The sequence below is a fragment of the Scyliorhinus torazame genome, chromosome 5 (genome assembly GCF_047496885.1).
Source record: "Scyliorhinus torazame isolate Kashiwa2021f chromosome 5, sScyTor2.1, whole genome shotgun sequence".
Taxonomy (NCBI): Eukaryota; Metazoa; Chordata; class Chondrichthyes; order Carcharhiniformes; family Scyliorhinidae; genus Scyliorhinus; species Scyliorhinus torazame.
The window spans coordinates 311,798,831-311,821,752 of NC_092711.1; the positions used below are offsets into that span (position 1 = coordinate 311,798,831).

Sequence of the window (22,922 nt, forward strand, 5' to 3'; positions counted from 1 at the left end):
TCCGCAGTTCCACGCATGCTAACATTGAACACACATTTCCAATTATAACAGATTCTAAAGGAACCCACCTCACCGTAGATGTGGAAAGTGCAAGTCTCTTCATCCAGTTCAATTGCAGTGACGCCTGGCACTTTCCTAGCTTGCTGGATGTTGGCTCCATGAGTACCGATGGCGAGGCCCATGAGGTCTTCCCGCACAACAAACTGCTCATGGAAGCGTGACGCAAGCTGTCGAGAGCTCTGCAAAATTAAACAAGCACAAGAGATGTAGTATCAGTAGAGGTACTTGTGGCATCATCTTACAACATTCAAATTGACAAAACAAATCAAGGAACCTTCCCTTTGTTGCCAACCCTTCCGCTGTCAATAATAAAAAATCAGCTAGAAAACTTGAGTTATGAATCCACTCCAGCTACAAGTTCACTGAATAGTTTTATGTGGCATCTTAAATCTGCTCAGGAGTCTTAGAAGAATTTTAAAAAAATATAAATTTAGAGAACCCAATTTTTTTTTTTTCCCAATTAAGGGGCAATTTAGCGTGGCCAATCCACCTAATCCACATCTTTGGTTTGGGGGTAAAACCCACGCAGACATGGGGAGAATGTGCAAACTCCACACAGACAGTGACCTAGGGCCGGGATTCGTACCCGGGTCCTCAGCGCCGCAGTCCCAGTGCTATCCACTGCGCCACATGGTGCCCCGTCTTATAAGAATTATGATTAAAGTTAAACACACGGTTTTTTTTGTCTTTAAGGAAGGATGTTGGTTCTGGGAAATCAGTTTTCTCCTTCTCACCTCTGCCAATCTCCAGCATCAGTCCCAGAACAACATATTTCCGAATATTTTAAAACATTATTGTAGCTGAGGAGAGGGGAAGTGAAAGAAAGGGAATGAAGGATAGCCGAGAAGTAAAGAATTCCAGCAAGGATTTGAGAGATGGGAGTTTGAAAAGGTGAAAGAAAAATCCAAGTTGGGATAGCAAGGCAGATGCAGCATCACAATAACAGCGAGAAAGGAGAGTAAATCAAGACATCAGAAATAAAGCAAATTAGATTCACCTGGAAGGAAAAGTAGCAAGGGAAACGGAGAGTTTGGAGCGAGACTGGAGACATGAAATAAAGGGACTCGGTCACAGAATCAGAAGGTTATTTGTTAACACTAGATTACCAAATCAATGTTGTTCACCATTATATCTACTACATTATATCTGCTTGAAAATGCAACAGAAACAGACCATGTGGCCTCTGCCAGCGTTTATGGTCCACACGGCTTTCTCCCAGAATGTATGTTACTGCGCCTTTCTTCCCAATGTAATTATCTAGTTTCCGCTTAAATGGATCACTGCTATTTGCCTCAACTGCACGTTGCATATTCTAACCCTCTCGGTAAAGGGGTTTTGCTGCTGTAATATTCAAATGCTTACTTGACAACAAGTCTTTGATCAATCAAAACATGTTGCAGTTCCAGCAATCAGCAAAACAGAGTAATTCCAACTGCAGCAATGGTAGATATAAGATGAGCTGCCTGTGAAACACTCCACACTGATTCTCCATGGGGTTGCGGGGGTGGGGAATATACTAAAGGAACCAAGAGGTGTCGGGAGGGAATTCCAGCTCTCAGCGGCTAGGCAGCTAATCGTGGAGAGCTTAAAATCAGGGATGCTCAGGAGGCCAAAAATCAAGAGCATCCAGGCGGGTGTTGTGCTGGAAGAGATCACAGAGATAGAGAGAGGTGAAGCCATGGAGGGACTTGAAAACAATGATGAAAATTTTTAAATCAAGCTGTTGCTTAACTGAAAGCCAATGTAATTCAGCAAGCACAAGGACGATAGGTAAACGTAATTTGGTGCGAGATAAAACATAAAGAGCAAAGTTTCGAATAACTTCAAGTTTACAGAAAGCAAGATGTGGGAGAACACTGGTTTTGTCAAGACTAGAGGTAACAAAAGCATGGATTTTAGCAGCAGATTCTAGGTCTCTATAAAATCGGTATTATTCTACAAGTCACAAACTGGTACAGTCTACCATTCAAGAAAGCATAAGATTAGAGCTAGATAATATTAGAAGGATACATATAATTTTGTTCACTTTAGAGACACAGTTGTTCCCACCTAGTGCTAAATCAGTCCATCCAGGAGATGCCCAACCAAAGCAGGACACCTTGGAGGAAAAGCAGTAAAACTAATGCCGTCAGGTGGTCTTAGCCACATTTTATCTGGTGTTCCACAGGACGATATCCCCCCACAAATATTGATCAAAATATTGTTCTTTTTGATAAGGAGAGATAATTGCTGAACCTTCCACTACTGAGTGAGTAATCTGTAGCTCCACAGGTGGATGAACAAGTTGCAGTGGTGGTATTGCTATTGGAAGAATTACACAAAAGGGCACCACCACATGCAAATGCTCCCGTGGTGAGAAGCACAAAGCCTGCCGAACAGGCCACAAATTCCAGAATGCAAAAACGGAAATAAACTGGTTTGTATCAGCATGGTTCGTTTGTTCCTTTAATGACAGATGAATGATCAGATTTGTGTATTAATGAATTTATGGCCATGGCTGTTTAATAAATCCAAGATGGCACTCGAGCGTGGCGACACTCTGCGAGTTCTCCTCCACAGATCCTCTTCCTATATCTATTACATTTATAATATGTTTTTTTCACGCATAGAACGATCTGCCTGGACTGTCTGCAGAACAATACTTTTCATTGTACCTCGGTACACGTGACACTAAATTTGAATCTTTAATGTGACAAGCAACTCAGCTGTGGTTTATTGTAGAAGATTCATTGTATCCTATTAATTATAATGTACTATGTAATGTTTCATATGAGTCCAATGCTCTTTTGATGGATATGTTTATTTTCAAGCTATCGGCCACATCAGACTATTGGCCTGGGCAGAGAAATTTCCTTTCTGTACATCTCTTCATCTGCAAGTTGGTGGTTGGCCTACAGTGTCAACACTGTTTGGTTTGGCAGACATTTCCTTCTATCCAGCAGTGGCTTTGGGCTGGGCCTATCAGCAACAGGTTTGCAGATCCTCTTACTAACTCTGTTTAGAAACCTCATTAATTACTTCACACTAATAGCTCAATCCTAATGATGGAAAGTGTTGTAACTTTTGTCCCCATTGGATGATGTGTTCATTCCAGCTCCGAGCCATCTGGTCAGGAGCAGAATCTAATCCCCGATATTATTGGTTTCTCTTCAGCACAACATTTCAAAAGTAAAATGAAATTATATTATATTATTAGAGCCTCCTTATAAGCCAAAGCAACCATTGTTTTAACAAACCAAGGATTAAAAAGAAGTTAATTATCCAAAGCTACTGCCAAGTTCATTTTTGCTCAGATCGGAAATCAAACTGAGCTGTCATAATTCTTCAACACATTTGTAGAAAGCGTACTCATATATTAAATTTAACCAATGAGTAACTCAGCTAAACACTACATACGAACATATGAAATAGGAGAAGAAGTAGGTCATTCGGCCTCGTGCCTGCTCCGCCATTCAATAAGATCATACTGATCTGTTTGTTTTCAATTCCACATTCCTATCTACCCTGATAATCTTTGATCCCCTTACTGAACAATTTTATAATTATTTGCATTGTACAATCCAGTGGTCTCTGATGTCCTAATTGCTAGAGAAGGCAACTTTCCAGCAAAACATTTTAGACTTTAAAAGCCCAAGTTTAAAATCCCAGCAGATTCCAATGGCTTTTCTCCAGTTGTGAGTCGGAGGATACATTAAGTTGTCATATTAGGGGTGTCGCCAATAATCTATGACATAAAGTAGGTGTGACACACAAAGGAAGTTGTGCACCACACATAAATCTTTCAATAAATTGCATGGATTTGAGTTCAAGAAGTCATGTACATCTTAAGATTTCTTTAGTAGAGTGTAGCAAACATCAGCCAATAGTGCATGTCTGTTCTGCAACACTTTGCATCAAGTGGTAAACTGATGCTCAAACCTTATAAAAGGTCTAAACCAAAGCTTTTAGGCAGTTCTTTTCTGCTCAGTTGACATGCTGGGATATGGGCCCTAGTCTGTACTGTGCTGATCTCAGCTCAGATAGTAGTGGACTCTCACTTCCGAAGTTTCTTCAAAGATTCCTGGTGGAAACGGGACGGATTCACAATCAGGTTTGGAGGTGATGCTCCAGTAATCCAACAAAACTGGTCACCATTGTTAAACTTCACATACAGAAAGTAATGCTACTTCAGCGAGGTACCGCAGGGCTACCAGAGCCATTGACTCAACAGTGTGGCAGTAACTTCATAAGAAAAAGCTGGGGAAAGAGAAAGGCTGGCAAAACTGTAAGGTAATGCACTAGGAACAGATTCTACAACATTACATGACTATAAGGTATTTAAAGATACCTTTTCAAAACAGGCACGAATATTTCAAGGCCACATAAGCATTTTGAGCACTAGCACATAAAAGGAGCAAAAAAGCAGTGTTTTCTGATTTAAACTCCTACCCATACAAGCACTAAAGGAGTTGAAGTGCCTGTTTTCTTTCATTACTAAAAGAAAAAGGTTTTGGGACACAATTATTGATTTCAATGGGCTGTCATTGAAATGATGTACAATGCAATAAAATCTCATCTAGCTAGTCATCTTATGTCAGCTCCTGGTGCATTTATCATCCACATACATCCAATATTTTAAAAGTTACAATGTGCAGCTCAGCAATACGGACCTGATCATTGCCATCAACAAGCTGCTATTTGCTGAAAGTCAGTTTCCAGACTTTGAGCGAGTGCAGTGCATCCAAAACATGACTAATTACAATGGAAGAAAATAATTTTTCATTGTGTACCTTGTTTCCTTGCCAATCTTTCATAATAAGCTTTCGCATGGAACTTTCATCTGTGTTACAATCCCAGCTGATGTTAATACTGGACAAGTCAGATCCCAGAGTGAAACTTGACTTGACAGAGCCTAACTTTTTTTTTTTTAGAAACAGTGGAGGAAAGTTAACTATATTTCACCAGCAGAAAATTTGGAAAGATCTAAATACAAACACAAGCTTCAAATTCACACTATTCCTTTACCCCAGCAATATCTTTACAGGCACATAAACCATTGAAGAGCTACCAATGGCTTGGCACAAAGGCCTCTCACTTGGGACTGGCATTGTTGCAAATGGTTTTCTTCCAGATGATTCCTGAGCATTCACTTGATGCATCTCCCTCAACTCGCATCTTTCCCCGAGACACCCAAAGACTGCACTCTAAGCTCACTTTCGCCAACTGCAGAGCAAACAGTCTTCCAGTAGCATGTCTGCTAAACTGAACTTTACTGAGTTTTATAACTGACTACTCTGTCTCCGATGGTTATGTAGTCTTTCTTATCAGAGAGCTTAAACTTCCTGTCCTCCTAATACACTGTACTCTCCTTCTTTATCTCTGTGTCTGTGTCATTTGACTGTTGTTTTTTTTCTCCAGAATCATAAACCTTGAACCCCTTTTAACCTATGTCAACTTCAGGGGTTGTAAAACCGGACCAGACCTTTCAGGCAGGAGTTTAATCCAGACTCTCAGGTACCAAGACTCACGCACAACTGACATGAAGCTAAATCCATTTTACCTTTCTTAACTCACAAATTTATCTAAACTTAAAAACTATACATTGTTCACAACACATACCTCCATGTTAATCACAGAGGAAGGGACATATTAAAAAGATGCACCACCCAAACGTACCTCCAACTGCTTGCTAGCTTCCTCGTTTCTCAGCATCAGAGTCAACTTTGTCCGGATGCTTCTGAAATGCATGTCACTCAACATGCTTGCTCGCTTTGCTGTCATTTCATTGGTGGACTGGAGTTTTGCAAAGAAGTGTGGCATTAGGGTCAATTTGGTACAATAAAGCTCAAAAATTAAACCATGATAAAAGCACCAAGAAAGAAAATCCCACACATACCAAAACAACTAGTTGATTACTTTCTGAATCAAAGTACACACAATAAGCGCCAATTGCCTTTTTAAAATCCTTATGTGCAGATTCGTTGGCACATCTAGAAATAATTGAAATACACAATTGGAAACGCTGAATGTGAGTTAAGACTACAAAATACATTCAGGCTATTAAGCACAACACAGTCCAGATTTAATATAGTCATTAAATTCTGAAACGTATTTCATAACAGTTTAAAATTTTACTTACGCACGCCTCAGGTCATCTGGAACATCAAGTTTTACTTTGTGGAATGTGCTTTTTGTTGCAGGCTTATTGGGGTTAATAGGTCGTAGTCGTTCTACTGTGACTATTTCATTGAAAGTGGCATCACAGACAGCGTATTCTATAACATAAAACTGAATAATTTTTTTATTTTAAAAAAAGCATTTCTTTAAAATTTATGCTTACTTTGACCTAATGTGCCAAAAAGAGCATTAGTCAGAATCATGGCAGAAGATTCACCTAAAGTGTTGCATGTAGGAATGGTAAATGCCTTACTGCTCAACACATGTCATAATAACTAGGTTAATGCTTGGAATATATCGCTAGGACAATGCATGTAATTTAGCCTGCGCCTCATTAAGTCCTCAGTGACCTGATACAAGTTCATCAGAGGCAACATAGGAGGATACTTTACTCCCAACATAACCAGTGCTTCTGTAACTCTCTTTTGCTTCTGGAAAATCCATTTCTGTAGACACTTTGGACAAATATTTTGTAAACCAACCAATGCAAACATCAGATCCAAGTCATAACTCAACAAATTTATAGTTGTAATATGAGAACAGATAGTATGCCATGAACTCGAATCTCATTAAGTGGTTACCAGGTACCAAGTAACTAGCCTGCTCCTGCTTGCCCACACAGCCGTTTGCGCTATCTGCCTCTGATTAGCTGTGAAAACATGGTCAAAAGTAAAAGTTTGATGAAAGTGGTTTCTCCTCGCAAGAGTGCCACCAGTACCATTTTGCATACTCTCACTCCAACTCCCCAAGCCTGCAGGTCTGTGGCCAACAATAAAACTTAAATCCATGAGCCCAAAGAAAATAGCATGCCGGATGACATTTTTGCCCAAATAATTTGGAGGAACAGCAATAAATGTCATTTAAAACGTGCAGTTTTGCCAAGCTTAGCATGGCATCGTCAGGATAGAAAATAAATTGCCTTCAAATATTTTCTACATTTTCCAACCCGGCTAAATTTTAAATTCAAACCAGAACAAAATCAGTATTTTTAAAATATTGATGAAATTAATACGAAATTGAAGCTTGAATATAAGTTTCTTACTTCACCCTTCATCATTCTAACTTTTGCCAGCCACCAGCCGCAAGGTTCTTTTTCATTTGCTCGTGAGTACACCTGAGAAAAGAATTACAATCCCCCAATTAAACAGGAAATCTTAAAGACGTTTAGCAAAAGATGGAAAAAAATCTGTACGGGCTTTCCATGTTGACAAAGTTTAGATTATTTACTATTTCTTTTCAACAACAAAAAAAGCCCAAAGTGTCAGAAACATGCGCAATGCAAATGGCACAGGGTTGGGGAAGTGTCAATGTTCTACACCTTTGGTAATGCATAAGTTGTGTAAGTATTGTGGTACTACTACGGAGGATGATTAGTGCATTGTTAAATCACATGGCTTATTTGTCGAAACTAGCTTTTCTCCAATGACACTCCCCAGAACAAATTAAACAAATCTTATAATTAGCATTTATTCTTCCAACATTTATCAGATTTAGTTTTCACTCTCTCTCCCTACATGCTTATTTGGTATTTATCTAATTGTTGCCTGGTCTTCTCTCACTTTACAGAATTCTTTCCTTTCTCTCTTTTTTGTGAGTCTCTCAATTTTACTGGCTCTGGCACAGATTTTTTTATGGCTATGCCAAATGTTTTATCTTAGCTTTTGAAAAGCACAGTGTAACTAACAAGACGGTAGGCAACATCAGGGCTAGCTGTCCAGAACCATGCGGGGCTGGGGGGGGGGGGGGAAGAGAAGGAAGAGCGAGAGAGAGAGAGGAAGAGCGAGAGAGAAAGAGTGAGAGAGGCTGCACTCAAAAAGCTCTGGTTAGAATTGGGGTAAAGGGCAGCACGGTGGCACAGTGGTTAGCATTGCTGCCTCACGGCGCCGAGGTCCCAGGTTCGATCCCGGCTCTGGGTCACTGTCCGTGTGGAGTTTGCACATTCTCCCCGTGTTTCCGTGGGTTTTGCCCCCACAACCCAAAGATGTGCAGGGTAGGTGGATTGGCCACGTTAAATTTCCCTTTAATTGGAAAAAAAATGAATTGGGCACTCTAAATTTAAAAAAAAAAAGAATGGGGTAAAGATTGTGGCAGTACTTCCAATACTACCTGCTGCAACTATTGGAAAACTTAGGAAAAGTACAGGTTCCCCTCGACAGTCTCTGCCATCATCATGGACTTGGAATGGCTGCTAGGATTCTGCTGCAGGATAGCGAAGCCTTTAAGTTCAGGTCACAGTCACTAAAAGCCTCAGTCAGTTCCTCATCATTCAAAAGACACCCCAAGAAGTCTGGGAAGCATAACATTTATCACAGCCCATATTTGGGATATACCTGTGGAGGGAGGATAGGAAATTCACTGGTTCTTTATACTTATTGCTTTGCCAAAAAGCAACTTGAGGCCACAAAAACTGGGTGCCTTTCATTAAGCAGACAAGAGTTTGTAATTGATTCAGCCGCCCTGCTCGCTCAACCAAATCAGGATGCTGTACAAAATAGAATACAATGTTGACAAATGTGAGGTTATCCAATTTGGTAGGAATAACAGCAAAAGGGATTATTATTTAAGTAATAAAATATTTTAAAATGCTGCTGTGCAGAGAGACCTGCTAGTGCAGGAGTCGCAAAAAGTTGGTTTACAGGTGCAACAGGTGATTAAGAAGGCAAATGGAGTTTTGCCCTTCATTGCTAGAGGGATGGAGTTTAAGACTAGGGAGGCTATGCTGCAATTGTATGAGATGTTAGTGAGGCCACACCTGGAGTACTGTGTTCATTTTTGGTCTCCTTACCTGAGAAAGGGCATACTGGTGCTGGAGGGTATGCGGAGGAGATTCACTAGGTTATTTCCAGAGCTGAAACCAGGAGAGGTTGAGTAGACTGAGACTGTACTCGTTGGCATTTAGAAGGATGCGGGGTGATCTTACAGAAACATCTAAAATTATGAAGGAAATAGATAGGATAGATGCAGGCAGGTTGTTTCCACTGGCAGGTGAAAGCAGAACTAGGGGGCATAGCCTCAAAATAAGGGGAAGTAGATTTAGGACTGAGCTTAGGAGGAACTTCTTCACCAAAGGGCTGTGAATCTATGGAATTCTTTGCCCAGTGATGCAGTTGAGGCTCCTTCATTAAATGTTTTTAAGATAAAGATAGATAGTTTTTTGAAGAATAAAGGGATCAAGGTTATGGTGTTCGGGCCGGAAAGTGGAGCTGAGTCCACAAAAGATCAGCCATGATCAGATTGAATGGTGGAACAGGCTCGAGGGGCCAGATGGCCTACTCCTGCTCCTAGTTCTTATGTTAGAATTTTTTTTTCATAGAATTTACAGTGCAGAAGGAAGCCATTCTGCCCATTGAGTCTGCACCGGCTCTTGGAAAGAGCACCTTACCCAAGGTCAACACCTCCACCCTATCCCCATAACCCAGTAACCCCACCCAACACTAAGGGCAATTTTGGACACTAAGGGCAATTTATCATGGCCAATCCACCCAACCTGCACATCTTTGGACTGTGGGAGGAAACCGGAGCACCCAGAGAAAACCCACGCACACACGGGGAGGATGTGCAGACTCCGCACAGACAGTGACCCAAGCCGGAATCGAACCTGGGACACTGGAGCTGTGAAGCAATTGTGCTATCCACAATGCTACCGTGCTGCCCCAATGTTCTTAAAGTGTTAACAGCAAAACATTTTTTCAAAAGTATCCGTCTCCAGTACAAAGAAAACCGAGTTTCTCTTGGATTCCACAGATAATAGGGGAACCTCGTGGGTGTTCCAGCCTGTTTATTCTTCGCTAGAAGATGCACTGTTCACTACACTAGGAATGCAGATTGTATTGTTCCACTCTAAATATATCAGAACTTCAATTTAGGTTAACTGTTCCAGAATTTCCTGACTCAATCTCTAGAACAAATAAATAAGTTTTAAACAAAAGAAAACTAGTAACCAAGAAACGTACAGGCATTATTCTTATTATTACTTGCAGGCATGACAAAACTAAGATCCCTGATGTGCGGTAGGTAGGCAGGTATATCGAACTTTATTGCACTTGTGCCTGGATGTAAATGTTCCATTTGTAAGAGTTCAGACTTGGTCTCCCTGCTCAGATCTGAAGCACTAGTTATTACAGTCAGTCAATTTTTAGAACCATACAATTTACAGTGCAGGAGGCCAGCCGGCCATTGAGTCTGCACCGGCCCTTGGAAAGAGCACCCTACTTAAGCCAATTTTTGATATATTAAGAGTGAAAGCTTGTACAAATTATGAGTTATAAAATATTCAATATGGTTGAAATGATTGGCCACATCTATATACACAGACATATTGAAAAAAGTTCAGGTGCTCCATTTGTTATGCAATCTGGCATTTCTTTAAGTGCAGAGATTTTGCACTTTTGAAAGTGCAAAACTTTGAACCAAAAATAATGCAGCAGTGAAGAGACTAGAGTCTTCCTCTGGTGCATTAAAAAAGACTTTATCTGTGTATTCTGAAGGTGACTTGATTAGCTAATTTAGCCAGGGTCCCATTGTCAAAGAGTTTAGTCTTTATGGCCCATCTCCAGCAGAATACCTCAGGTGACTGTCATAGATGCCTTGCTCATGAGATAGGAACTGGGAGTCCTTCACATTCCCTGAAGCCATTGTCTTTGATGTTTTTTTGCAGACAGACTGGCTGGACTCCAGTGAACTGAAATGTGGAATGTATAGTAATGCAAACTGGGGTTAACCATCTTGGGCTGCGGGTTCAAGTCACTTTAGTCTCCCTGTTTTTAAAAAGTCTGTCTTTTTAAAAATTCAAGTTCCAGCCAGTGGATTGAAAATCATTATTTGGCATAAAGCACACCTTCATGGCACCTCTGCACCACATGAATCGACATGTACTAACAGAGAAGTTTAATTATAAAGTGGTGATAAAATAAAATCATACCCATATTCATCCTCATGCAACTCAACCCTACACTGTTACAGCTATGCGCTGATTAAATTTTCATAACGAGTTGGTTCTTTGCGGAGTTAAACTCTGGATAAAGCATCAGCTGTCGCATTGATTTTCCCGGCAATGTGGGTAATCTTTAGGTGGTAAGGTTGTAAAAGCAAGCTCCGTCGAAAGAGCCTCGAATTTGGAGTTTTGAATTTCTCCACAAATGAGAACGACTTGTGATCTGTATAAACTAAGGTTTCCCTGCATCTTCTTACACATATGCTTCAGAGTTTGAGTCAATAATCATCCCAAAGTTTCCTTCTCCACAGTGGAGTCTCCCTTTGGTGTCTGTTTAACCTTTTGGAAGATTACCCAACTGGTCTCTCGAAGTCAGATCCATCATCTTGGAGGAGGACACCACCTACTTTTAATTTGCGAGTAACGATGGTCGCTTTAAATGGTTTGGCACTTCTAGTGCCAGTTCATTGATTAAGTTGGCTTTCAGCCTCTTGAAAGCTGGTGGCACCTCCCCGGCCACACTACCGTTGCCTTTTTTCGGCACCAAGCTTGTCAGTGGGGCAGCTGAAGTTTGGGACAAACTTGTGCTGGAACCCATACATGCCCAGAAATTGCAATATTTCCCGTTTAGTTGTGGGATTGGGGAAATCCATCAATGCCTGCATCTTTGCTGCTCTAGGTAACACCCGACCTTAACCACAACATAGAATCCATAGAATCACAATATTGCAGGAGGCCATTCAACTCACTGAGTTTCCACCGACCCTCCGAAAAAGCACCATACCCCGGCCCACTCCCCTGCCCTACACTCTAGGTAGGTTATCTGACCTTTAGCAAACTCGTTCGGAGGTTTACTAAATCTGGCGACTCTAACTTTTGGCTGAGGAGTTCTAACTGGTCTAGGTGGTCCCACCAGACGTCACTGTCCAGGTACACTGCAGTTGGCTAAAGCAGTCGCGACCTGGAGCATCAGCCTTTGCAAGGTGGCTTGGTCGTTTCTTAATCTGAATGGAATAACACAGCACTGGCGCGATGAAAGCAGAGGTGTCTTTAGCTTGGGTGGGAAAGAGAACCTGCCAGTATCCTGATAACAGCTCTATGTTTCACATATAATAGTAGCACTTCCTACTCTATTGATACGGTCTTCCAGGTGGGGAATTGGGTAGAAGTCAGCTCTGATCACTTTCTGCCGTCAATGCAGAGCCTGGTTTGAGCCATTGATCTTCGGCACAAACACCTGGAGAACTCCAGCTGCTTTGACTGGGCTCCATCACGTTACGCTCCACCATGCGCTGAATTTCTTCCCACACCTGGGTCAGTTTCTCCAGACCCAAGCAATAGGAATTTTGCTTTATTGGAGGGGACTCTCTCACGTCCACATCCTGCAGGGCTAAGCTTGTGTTACCTGGTTTATCCCTACAGATCTCTTTAAAAGTTGTGAGCAGCGTTGTCAGGTCTCCTCTTTGTTCTGCATTTAAATAAGTCCACAGTGTCTATTCTCCCCATTATTTCAGTGTTAGCTAACTGGATTCAATTTGGGAATGGACCAGGCCTCCCTTTAACCTGTTCTCACAATCTCTTTCGCCCTCTGTCTTGACTGCCTGTTTGCTTATCCCCTTCTCAGATATGATACTGCTTCAACATATTGAAGTGAAGCAGCTTTTTTCCTCCTGTCCGAAGTGTCAATTAACCTCACCAATTCTCTTTACCATTCTGCATGGGTCACTAACGCAGCAATCAGCCCAGTTCGCCCTGTATTGGTAGTAACTTGGTCGTGCATATTCATCCGGCTGCCTTTTCATAGCTGCTTGGGAGGTTTTCAGTTGCTCCTGAGCCATAACAGACTCTTGACAGCTTATCCCGGAACACGGATATGTAGTCTAACATGGAAGATTCTTTCCTTTGCTCTATAAACCTCTTCTGTCTGTAAAATTATTCAAAGGGTCTCAAGCCGGTGGACTCATTGGGTGAGTCCCTGGTGGCAAATAGGAGAAATCCCAGCTCTTTGCCTATTCAGAGGGGAATCATAACAGTGTGCCTTGTGGTGGATGTAGAAATTTCAGATATATCGTAGTATATGTATTTGGTGCAGTAAGGGTTAAAATCTTGGACAGGGCAGCACGGTGGCGCAGTGGTTAGCACTGCTGCATCACAGCTTTGAAGACCCGGGTTTGATCCCGGCCCCGGGTCACTGTCTGTGTGGAGTATGCACGTCTTCCGTGTCTGCGTGGATCTCACCCCACAACCCAAAAAGATGTGCAGGATAGATGAATTGGTCACACTAAATTGCCCTCTAATTGGAAACAAAAAGGGTTAAAAGCCTGAAGAGTGTCTATAGCTACTGCAGTGGTGTTTGTACAAGAATCCTGGTCCAAACGGTAAGTATGTTTTGGGAGCCAAGGGGGCACTGAAGGCATCATACAAAGCTTGGGCTAATGCCGTTTTGTTTGGATCAAGGGAGGAGGAGGAGGGGAGGGGAGGGGAGGGGGGGGGAGGGGGGGGGGGGGGGAAGAGAGAGAGAGAGAGAGAGAGAGAGAGAGAGGCCCTGTGGAGTTAATTAGATTTCAGCTTGATAAGACAATGTAATTACTGGGAGGAGCCGAGGCATTTTGCAGGAAAGCAGTGTTAGTTCAGTCTTAGTTGCAGATGTGAGCAGAAGTCAAACATTTCAGTTAAGTTTAAAGAAATGTCTATAGGTATATTCGCAGTTTTCTTTCCAAGCAGCTCAGAAGAGTGGGAAGAGGTGAGCAGAAACAAGCTAAAGCAGTTTCTGAAAAAATACAGCCAGAGTTTCTGTATGGTTCTGACAGGATTCAGGTCTTTTATTTACAGCAGTGTCAAAAGATTTCTTTTTCCCAAAGTGGAGTATCCAGACATCTCTGTAAAGCAGATTTCTGAGTGCTAATTGTATTTAATAGTGGATTGAGAGCGGAGATGGTTTTGCTGTTTGAGTGGGAATCAAGATTGAAGTTAAGTGTTACTGTGCCACTGCATTGATTAGCATTGTTCAAGGGATGATTGTAAGGTATTTTCTTCTGTGATGTTAAGGATATTTTAGTGCTGTGTTAATAATGTTTGTTTTAATCTAACATATCCCTATTTTTGTGAAATCACTCCTGGAGCAAGATACCCTTTCCTCACAGTCTGACAAAATTAAAATTAAATATTGGGGTTTCCGTCCAGTATCCTAGCCGCTAGTCTGGGATCATAAAAGCCCCGATCATTGTCCTCAGGGTCTGGTGGTTAAATACGAAAGCCCCTTATGACTATGGGTGACAAGCTGAAGAATTTAGCTTGGTCATGCCAAAATTACCCATGACCTTTGGAAAAGTTTTGGACAGAGAATCAGACTGGATCTTATTATGTGGCAAGATTTACAGAACTCTACCCACACTCTTGTGGCGGTGTGGCCAGTAAAAACGCTAGTTTATACAGGCTTGGGTTTTTCGGATACAGACATGTCCGCCATGGAGATTTCAGGCCAATACTCAATATCTCTCTACCACACCTCGGCAGCAGCACTGCCTGGTACTGCACTGCCTGCAAGTTTGTGAAAAGGTCCCCAATTCCGCATCAGACCTAATTTTTAAGCAGTAACACTTTGCTTCGAGCAGAGGCTGAACCTCAACCGAGATTGGTTAACAATTTCTTTGACTCATCTAAAGTTCCCAAAATGGTTTTGGATAACCAGATAGCGGGGTCATCTATCTGCAATGTTAGTTCAGCCTCCTCTGATGGAGCTTGTTTGGCCATGGACCGAGTCATCAGGCAGGCAAAAAAGACAGGGTCCTTCTCCTGTAACTTCTCTGCCTTTTTGGCCACGTTCGTCCTAAGATCACTTAAAAGTTAGCACCTTTGCCCCACCAGGTCATTACCAAGGAGCAAGTCAATCCTGGCCACAAGTAAACCGAGGACATTCAAGGTGGTCACCGGCCCTGAAATAAGGCTGCACTGCATGTGTGCCTGATATATAGGTATGTGTGCATCTACCACCACCTCCTCTCTCTCCACATCCACCACCTGCCCCCATCCCCCAAGACCATTCACTAATACTTTGGCTTTTAACATGCTCACTGGTTGAAAAGTCATGACTTTTCCTAGCCAAAGAGATCGGGTGGCCCTCTATCCCCAAGTCTGACTCTTTGCTTTCTTGCCCCACTCAGGGAGTATGGGGTCACCTTTCCTTTAGATACAAAATCCTGCAAATTCTAAGGGATTTTGTTAAATCCTTCCACACAATTAGCGGTATGTCTACAGGGGCTTACTGCCACACACATACCTTATATTCTGTGCTTTCACTCAGGGGCCCTTTTTCAGGTCTGGTGTATCTTAATAATAATCGCTTATTGTCACAAGTTGGCTTCAATGATGTTACTGTGAAAAACCCCTAGTCGCCACATTCCGGCGCCTGCTCGGGGAGGCTGGTACGGGTATTGAACCTGCGCTGCTGGTATGTTCTGCATTACAAGCCAGCTGTTTAGCCCACTGTGCTAAACCAGCCCCAGGTTGATGAGAAATTATACGGATTTTCCTTATAACTTCTAGCAGTTAACTTGAAGTACAACGCATTGCGATGGAAACACATAGGTTTGAGTTTCTCTCCTAGACTCAATGCTTTCCTTTTTGACCTGAGGAGGGCTCCTGTGTTTCCAGCTTTCCCTTCACGCCCATGGCTGTTCATCTTCCCACCCCCTCTTAACCTTCTATCTTTTTCAGGTTTTTGAAGGATGATGAGGGAAGGTTTTCCCTTGGGGCAAGGACTTGTGGGCAAGCTCTCAATCACCATCCAGAGTTGCTACTTGCTTGGTTCTTGAAATGCTTTGTTCTTTGACATGGGTTTTTATGAAAAGAGGAAGTGAGTTTTTGAACTCTACAAAGATGATCACCTACCTGAGGTTTTAAAGGCAGACTCTATCTTTAGCCCCTGTACTCACCGGTTAAAAGCAAGTTGCTTAACCCTTTCGATTTCGATAAGATGCATGTGCAGGCCATTTTCAGACAATTCGGAATTTTTGGTGGCACACTTCTAGTACGAGTTTGTATGCGCCTAGGATAGCGTTTTTGGTCATCTCAGAATTTGACAATCTCTCACTGAACAATAGGCAATTTGTGTCTCCCTTTTTTCTCTTTCCCTTTCTCGGAATTTTAGTTCTAGTCTCCGCTGTTCCAGCTGCATCCTTGCTAATGCTAGCCTGTTGTTTGCTCCAGATTATGCACCAGTCTCTGGTTCATCAAATTCAATTTCAAAACGATTGGCCTCAAGTTTTGGATTTCCTAGCTTTTGGATGGATTTTTAAAATCTCTAATGCCCAGCTATGCTCCTCAACCAATAGGGCTATTTCAAGTTACCTCACTGTACTAGAAAGGTACTGGCTTTGAATGGAGACATTTTAATACTCTAGCACTGCAGACCACAAGAAAACCTGCACTGAGTTTTTAAATTACTTTTAGGGATCAATTTGGATCCCTGCTTCCAATTTCTCTTTTGTCTGTGGGGTGATCACGGATGCAGCACCCAAATTTCTGTTACAACCAGGCGAGGAGTCAAACGGCTCCCCTCTTTGCCTCCTCCTCATTTAACCACAAGTCTTTTTTGAAAAGGATATACAGAGGGTACGTAACTGGTTGCATGCTACCATAGGAAATCAATAGGACAGTTATTAAAAAAAGTTCAACAAAGAAAGGGGTTAGCTGTATTATGGTAACCAATTTAAGTAAAATAAGGGGCTGGTTTAGCACAGTGGGCTATATAGTTGGCTTGTAAAGTAGATCAAGGCCAGCAGCGCGGGTTCAATTCCCGTACCAGCCTCCCTGAACAGGCGTCGGAATGTGGCGACTAGGCGCTTTTCACAGTAACTTCATTTGAAGCCTACTTGTGACAATAAGCGATTTTCATTTCATATCATAAGACAATACATATAAAGTGAAATTTCTCACACACACACACACACACTAAATTACCACCCATTAGAAAAGTAAAAGAATATACAGTCTGCAGTTTGGTGACTCAGCTGGCTATAGGCTGAATTTAATGGTCTTGATGCTTCTGATTTAAAGATGCAGACAACTAAGTAGGCTGCTCTTCAGGAGGCAGCAGTGTTGGTTTGGATTCTCTTATGAAACTTCTATCCACAGCAGGAAGTCTCTGGAAGACCAGTCAGAAAACAGGGCCCAAAGCTTACCATGTGAGACCCAACTTAGGTCTTCTCCCTAAGCTGCTCGTCCTCTGTTCTGCTGAGAAAACACGTGCTTAAAACATACAAAGGGTTGTCTTATCATGTGACCTTCCTTCTCCAACTGCCGGGGATTCAAAAAAGACATTGTTCATACATTCCAAAATGGACTTGATTAGCTCATTTCTGGAAGCTAGCATAGCCAGGATCCCATTGTCCAAGAAACCCGTCTTAATGGCCCGTTCCCAACAATAGAATATCTCGGGTTTCTTTGAAGCCCTGCTAATGAGATAGGAGAGGAGAGTCCTTCACATTCCCTTGAAGTCATTGTCTTTGATGGGTTTTGTAGAGACTGGCTCCATGTGAATGAATTGGAATGTGGCATGTGTAGTAATGCAAATCGAGGTTAGCCATTTTGGGTTGAGAGTTCAAGTCACTTTAGTCTGTTTTTATAATGTCTGTTTTTTTTTTAAAGTTCAATGCAGGTTTACAGCTGGTTGATTCATACCATTATTTGACATAAATCACATCTTCATGACTATGTATTAAAGATTAGGTGGGATACCGACATAGAATTAAGGTAGAAACTGAAATAACAAAATTCGAGAAAAAATAATTAAATGCTGATCGTAAGGGTAAAATTTGATAGTCCATGAATATAAAATTAGGGTTTAGGTTCAGGGCCAGAGAGGTTGCTCTGCTGTAATTATAGATGTGGAGATGCCGGCATTGGAATGGGGCGGGCGCAGTAAGAAGTCTTACAACACCAGGTTAAAGTCCAACAGTTTTTTTTTCGAATCACTAGCTTTCGGAGCGCTCGTGATTCGAAACAAACCTGTTGGACTTCAACTTGGTGTTACAAGACTTCTTACTATTATAAATTAGTACACAGTTTAAAAATCCAGCTGCACCTCATGTAACAGATTTAACAATGGTTTTTACAGTGATACTAATAATGCTACAAGTGGAAGTGCATGTATTCTAAGATTTCCATCTGTGGGAACATCCTGAAGCAGCAGGGAATCACTATCAGAACCTTGAATTTTTGTGTTTAACTGTACACCTGCGGGCAGAAGTTGCTGAGGTTTCCCAGTTACAGCATCATTATAATCACAAAATCTGGCCATTAACATTATAGTTCATGTGAACATCTGGGAATACAAGGACAAAGCCGGAGATCAGCCAGATGTATTTCAACATCAAGGCACAAGCAAGGGCAGATGGAGGGCACAACGAACATGATTTTCTCGGGAGTGAGATAATAACACATCCAATGTGATTTACTGAATGTTGCCCTGGCAAGATAATTTCCCTTGGCTGGGATTGATTTGGATGCAGGTGATTCAGTTAACTTGTTCAAGTATAGTACTGGTTGGCTTGCAGCGTTGAAACATGCAAAATGTTGATCAAAAACAGTTTGTGACATCAGGCTTTCGCCTTCTGGTAGCCAATTATTTATATAACTACCCTGTAAAGCCAGTTCTCTGCCAGAGATCATTCCCCACCATCCCACCCAAAATGCGGATTGTGGGATCACATGAAATTAAGTTGCTGTACTTCAAACTTGGAAAAATAGAAAGGAAGTTTTGTTGGCTGGAACATAAGAAAATAAAAAGTGAAATTATTTTAGTTTTCTTCAGCGAACTCCAAATGTCTGCAGGTGTGAAGGGAACACTTTTTTGAAATGTCCTTAACTCCTATACGATGATATGGAACAGATGCTCTTAAAATGTTCAGAATAGCTTTTTAAAAATTCTTTCACAGGATGTAGACTTCGCTGGCGAAGCCAGCATTTGTTGCCCATTCCGTACTGTCCTTGAGAAGGTGGTGGTAAGCCATCTTCTTGAACTGCTGCAGTCCATGCGGTATACGTACACCCACAGTATTTTAAGGAAGGGAGTTCCAGGATTTTGACCCAGTGATAGCGAAGGAAGGCTGATTACAGTTCCAAGTCAGGATGGTGTGTGTCTTGGACGGGGATCTTGCAGGTGGTGGTGTTTTCATGTCGCTGCTGCCCTTGTCCTTCGTGGTGGCAAATGTATAGTTTGGAAGCTGCTGTCGAAGGAGTCTTGGTGAGTTGCTATAGTGCATCTTGTCAATGTGCATCAGTGGTGGAGGGAGTGAATATTTAAATTGACGGATGGGGTGGTCAAGTGAACTTTTGTCCTGAATGGTGTTGAGCACCAAATGTTGTTGGAACTGCACTCTTTTAGGCGAGTATTCCACCACATTCCTGCTCGTCTCTGAAGGTGGACCGGCTTTGGGGAATCAGGAGATGAGTTGTTCACTGCAGGGGAGATAGTGACATTGTGGTATTATCACTGGACGAAAAATTCAGAGGCCCAGACTCCAGGATGGGTTCAAATCCCACCACAGTAGCTGGTGGAATTTGAATTCAATTGATAAAGCTGAAATTGAAAGCCACTCTTAGTAGTGGTGTCTATGAAACTATTGTTGATTATTGCAAAAATCAATCTGATTTAAGTGAGGAGATCCTTACCTGGTTTGGCCTACATGTAACTCCAGACCCTCAGCAATATGGTTGACTTTTAACCATCCTGTGAAATGGCCTTCCGACCACTCAGTTCAAGGGCAATTAAGGATGGGCAACAAATGTTGGCCTCGCCAGCGATACCCATTACCCATACCCCATGAAAGAATAAAGAGAAAAAAATATCCCAGCATCTGACCTGCAATCCAGTTGCGTTTCTGGTCGATGTTAACTCCCAATGCTGATAGATGTTCATCAACCAGAATGAGTCAGAACTTTGAAGCACTTCATTTCTGCCCTCCTGTCTTATTTCTCCTCCCTACCCCAATTCACCTCTAGACCGGTATTATCTAGTTTTAACAATTTATTTTATGGATATCTCCAAACTCTTAACTTCAAGCTCTTCCTCACGCTTTTTTTCCCGTCCCACGAACTTTGAACTGGATATGGATCTCCCAGCAGTTCACTTGAACTTGCCACTCAGTTCCATATTGATTCACGTTTGCTGGACTCATCAGCTGTCCGGCAAACTGGAACATGGTGCTCCCACAAAATCCCATAGAGGCATTGAACTCTAGCCCAGTCACTAATACAGCTTCACCAGGCCATTCCCCATTTCAGGAACCCTTCCCCAAACCCAGCAGCCCAAGATAGGAAGTGGTGGGAATGGCTGCGCCTCTGGTTTCAATGCTGCAGGGAAGGGAAAGGAAAGGAAATGGCCTAATCTTTGGATACTGTCATGCTGACAACTCCCAGCCCTAAGCCTTGGTGCAGCAGGATTAACAGAGTCGGCATTCACAAGTACGGTTATAATGAATTTAGGGATTTGAAAAATTAAGGATTTTTTGGCAAAACTTCAGAGGTTGACTTTTACATGTGATCAACCATTCCACGCTAACTAACTTCAAATGTCAAATATGCAAACATGTTAAGTTAACTTTATGGATGGAGCCTTCAGTAACTTTTAGAAACTGCAAGATTCTGCAACACAATTTCTTCATGGATATTCACATACCTCAACATCATCGCCTTCATTGATGTCTTTGTGATAGTCTGTCGGTGGTGGAAACCGAACATCATGGAAAGGAATCTGTCGCTCGGGTTGCCAGCTGAAACCAGAATTGAAATCAGCTGATTCAGAAAGTTAAATTTTTAGCCCTGGGACTTGTTGGAAATGTTCCAATCGTGCATGGTTCGTCAGCTGAGTGTCTGTCCTGTAAAATATCTAGTCTTGTCTTTTGCTAAAACAATTTATATCAATGTTACATTCAATCAAAACTCACCAATGACCGGAACTGGTGCTGGCTGCACAGAGAAAACTTCCCACTGCCGTGCTGTATTGCACTCGTTTCTCTCTTCTTGCGGGTTTCTGACTTTTTCATTTCCACCTTTGCCAGTCCTACAGTTGTCTGCCTGCTGTCACCTTTCCTGCACATAGACCCATCATCTCGACATGATTTCCAAACTAGGGCCCAGCACACTGCTGAAATAAAAAAAGGTACCCGTGGGGCACCCCTTTGCCTTCCTGGGCATAACTCATACCATACGGAGGCCAAAAATTAGAAACTACAGGGGTACCAGTGTCAACAAAGAATGCAACAGCCCAATAGTAATTGGCCTGCAAGTCAGAGTTTGAGAGCCCGTATTCCTGCCAAGGCAAATTGCTACATTTAATCCCAGGTCACAAATTAGCAGTAAATAATCATATGTCCTTCATAAAAGCCACTGCCACCTCACTTGGTCTCACCTTGGTGATTACAGCTTCACACAACATGGTTGACTGACAACTAGGGATAGAACGGCATGGTAGCAACTGTAGGAGTGACAAGAGGTGGAAATTAAATAGTCAGAAACCCGCAAGAAGAGAGAAACTAGTGCAATACAGAACTTGGCAGTGGGAAGTCTTCTCTGTGCAGCCAGCACCAGTTCCTGTCATTGGTGAGTTTTAATTGAATGTAAGTAACATTGAAATAAATTGTTTTAGCAAAAGACAAGACTAGATATTTTACAGGACACACATAAAAGGGGCCAGTCGCTGCCACCTCACTTGATCTCACCTTGGTGATTACAGCTTCACACAACATGGTTGACTTACAACTCAGGATAGGATGGCATGATGGTGCAGTGGTTAGCAGTGGCGCTGAGGACCCGGGTTTGATCCCAGCTCTGGATCGCTGTTTGTGTCGAGTTTGCACATTCTACCCGTGCCTGCGTGGGTTTCACCCCCACAACCCAAAATGTGCAGGTTAGGTGGATTGGCCACACTAAATTGCCCCTTAATTGGAAAAAAATAATTGGGTACTCTAAATTTATATTAAAAAAAGACTTACAACCAGGGATGATATAACCGCATTGTCAGTACCACCCACATCCCAAGACCAAATTAAAACTATTCATGATTCATCCTATCTAGTGGTCTGTAACACAACCTATGTCCTGCATAGGTCAGGGCTGGTCATTCTGCCTGCTCATCTGATCATGGGAAAAAGAAGCAATTTTGTTACCTTTAAAAAAGAGCAGTGAGTTACATTCTTAGTTGGAGAAAATACATCATTTCACAGTGATAACAGTGAGCCAGTGACTTATATCAGGACATAATCTTTTCAGAAGAAAACAAATTCAAATATAATTGTCCAGGCGACAAATTGTTAGGAATTCAGAACACTACAACCAGCTTAGACTGTCTAAGTGGCTGTAAGTCACTACCACCCAGAGAATCGACAGGCAAATGAAGGAACTAGAGTTTATATCTTCCGCTTTTTCATCTGCTAGTCCCTCGAAGCCAATGGCAAGAATCTGAGAGTGGAGTCTTTTAACACAGGGAGGCTGTTGTGCTGCAGCCGCTACATGGTTCTGGTTGCCCAGGAAACTCACCTGCTTTTACAACCTGCCTTGGGTATATTCAAAGGATTTACAAGTTAATAATCAACCTGTTCAGCCGTGTCATGAATGCTCCTTCAAGTTTATATTAAAGCAAGTTCACTTATAAAAGGATTCCACAAAACTCCCCAGCAGGTTCATCCAGCTGAGACATGGGAATACAACATGGAAGTCTCCTGAGTTAACCAGTTTGGACAGAGTAGGATTAGAATTATTGCAAACGGTCTCG

At 42.1% G+C, this 22,922-nt stretch overlaps 1 protein-coding gene across 6 annotated transcripts in view; it reads right to left on the reverse strand.

The window, feature by feature from the left end:
* fmr1 (fragile X messenger ribonucleoprotein 1) overlaps positions 1 to 22,922 on the reverse strand; it is a 75,736-nt gene that overhangs the window by 26,471 nt on the left and 26,343 nt on the right. For all 6 annotated transcript variants that reach the window (XM_072505925.1, XM_072505923.1, XM_072505926.1 and 3 more), the window contains 6 exons: positions 20,829 to 20,922; positions 7,259 to 7,330; positions 6,179 to 6,327; positions 5,936 to 6,029; positions 5,716 to 5,832; positions 69 to 239 (listed from right to left, as the gene is read on the reverse strand). In XM_072505925.1, the coding sequence (XP_072362026.1) occupies positions 69 to 239; positions 5,716 to 5,832; positions 5,936 to 6,029; positions 6,179 to 6,327; positions 7,259 to 7,330; positions 20,829 to 20,922 (697 nt within the window). The remainder of the gene's footprint in view (positions 1 to 68; positions 240 to 5,715; positions 5,833 to 5,935; positions 6,030 to 6,178; positions 6,328 to 7,258; positions 7,331 to 20,828; positions 20,923 to 22,922) is intronic.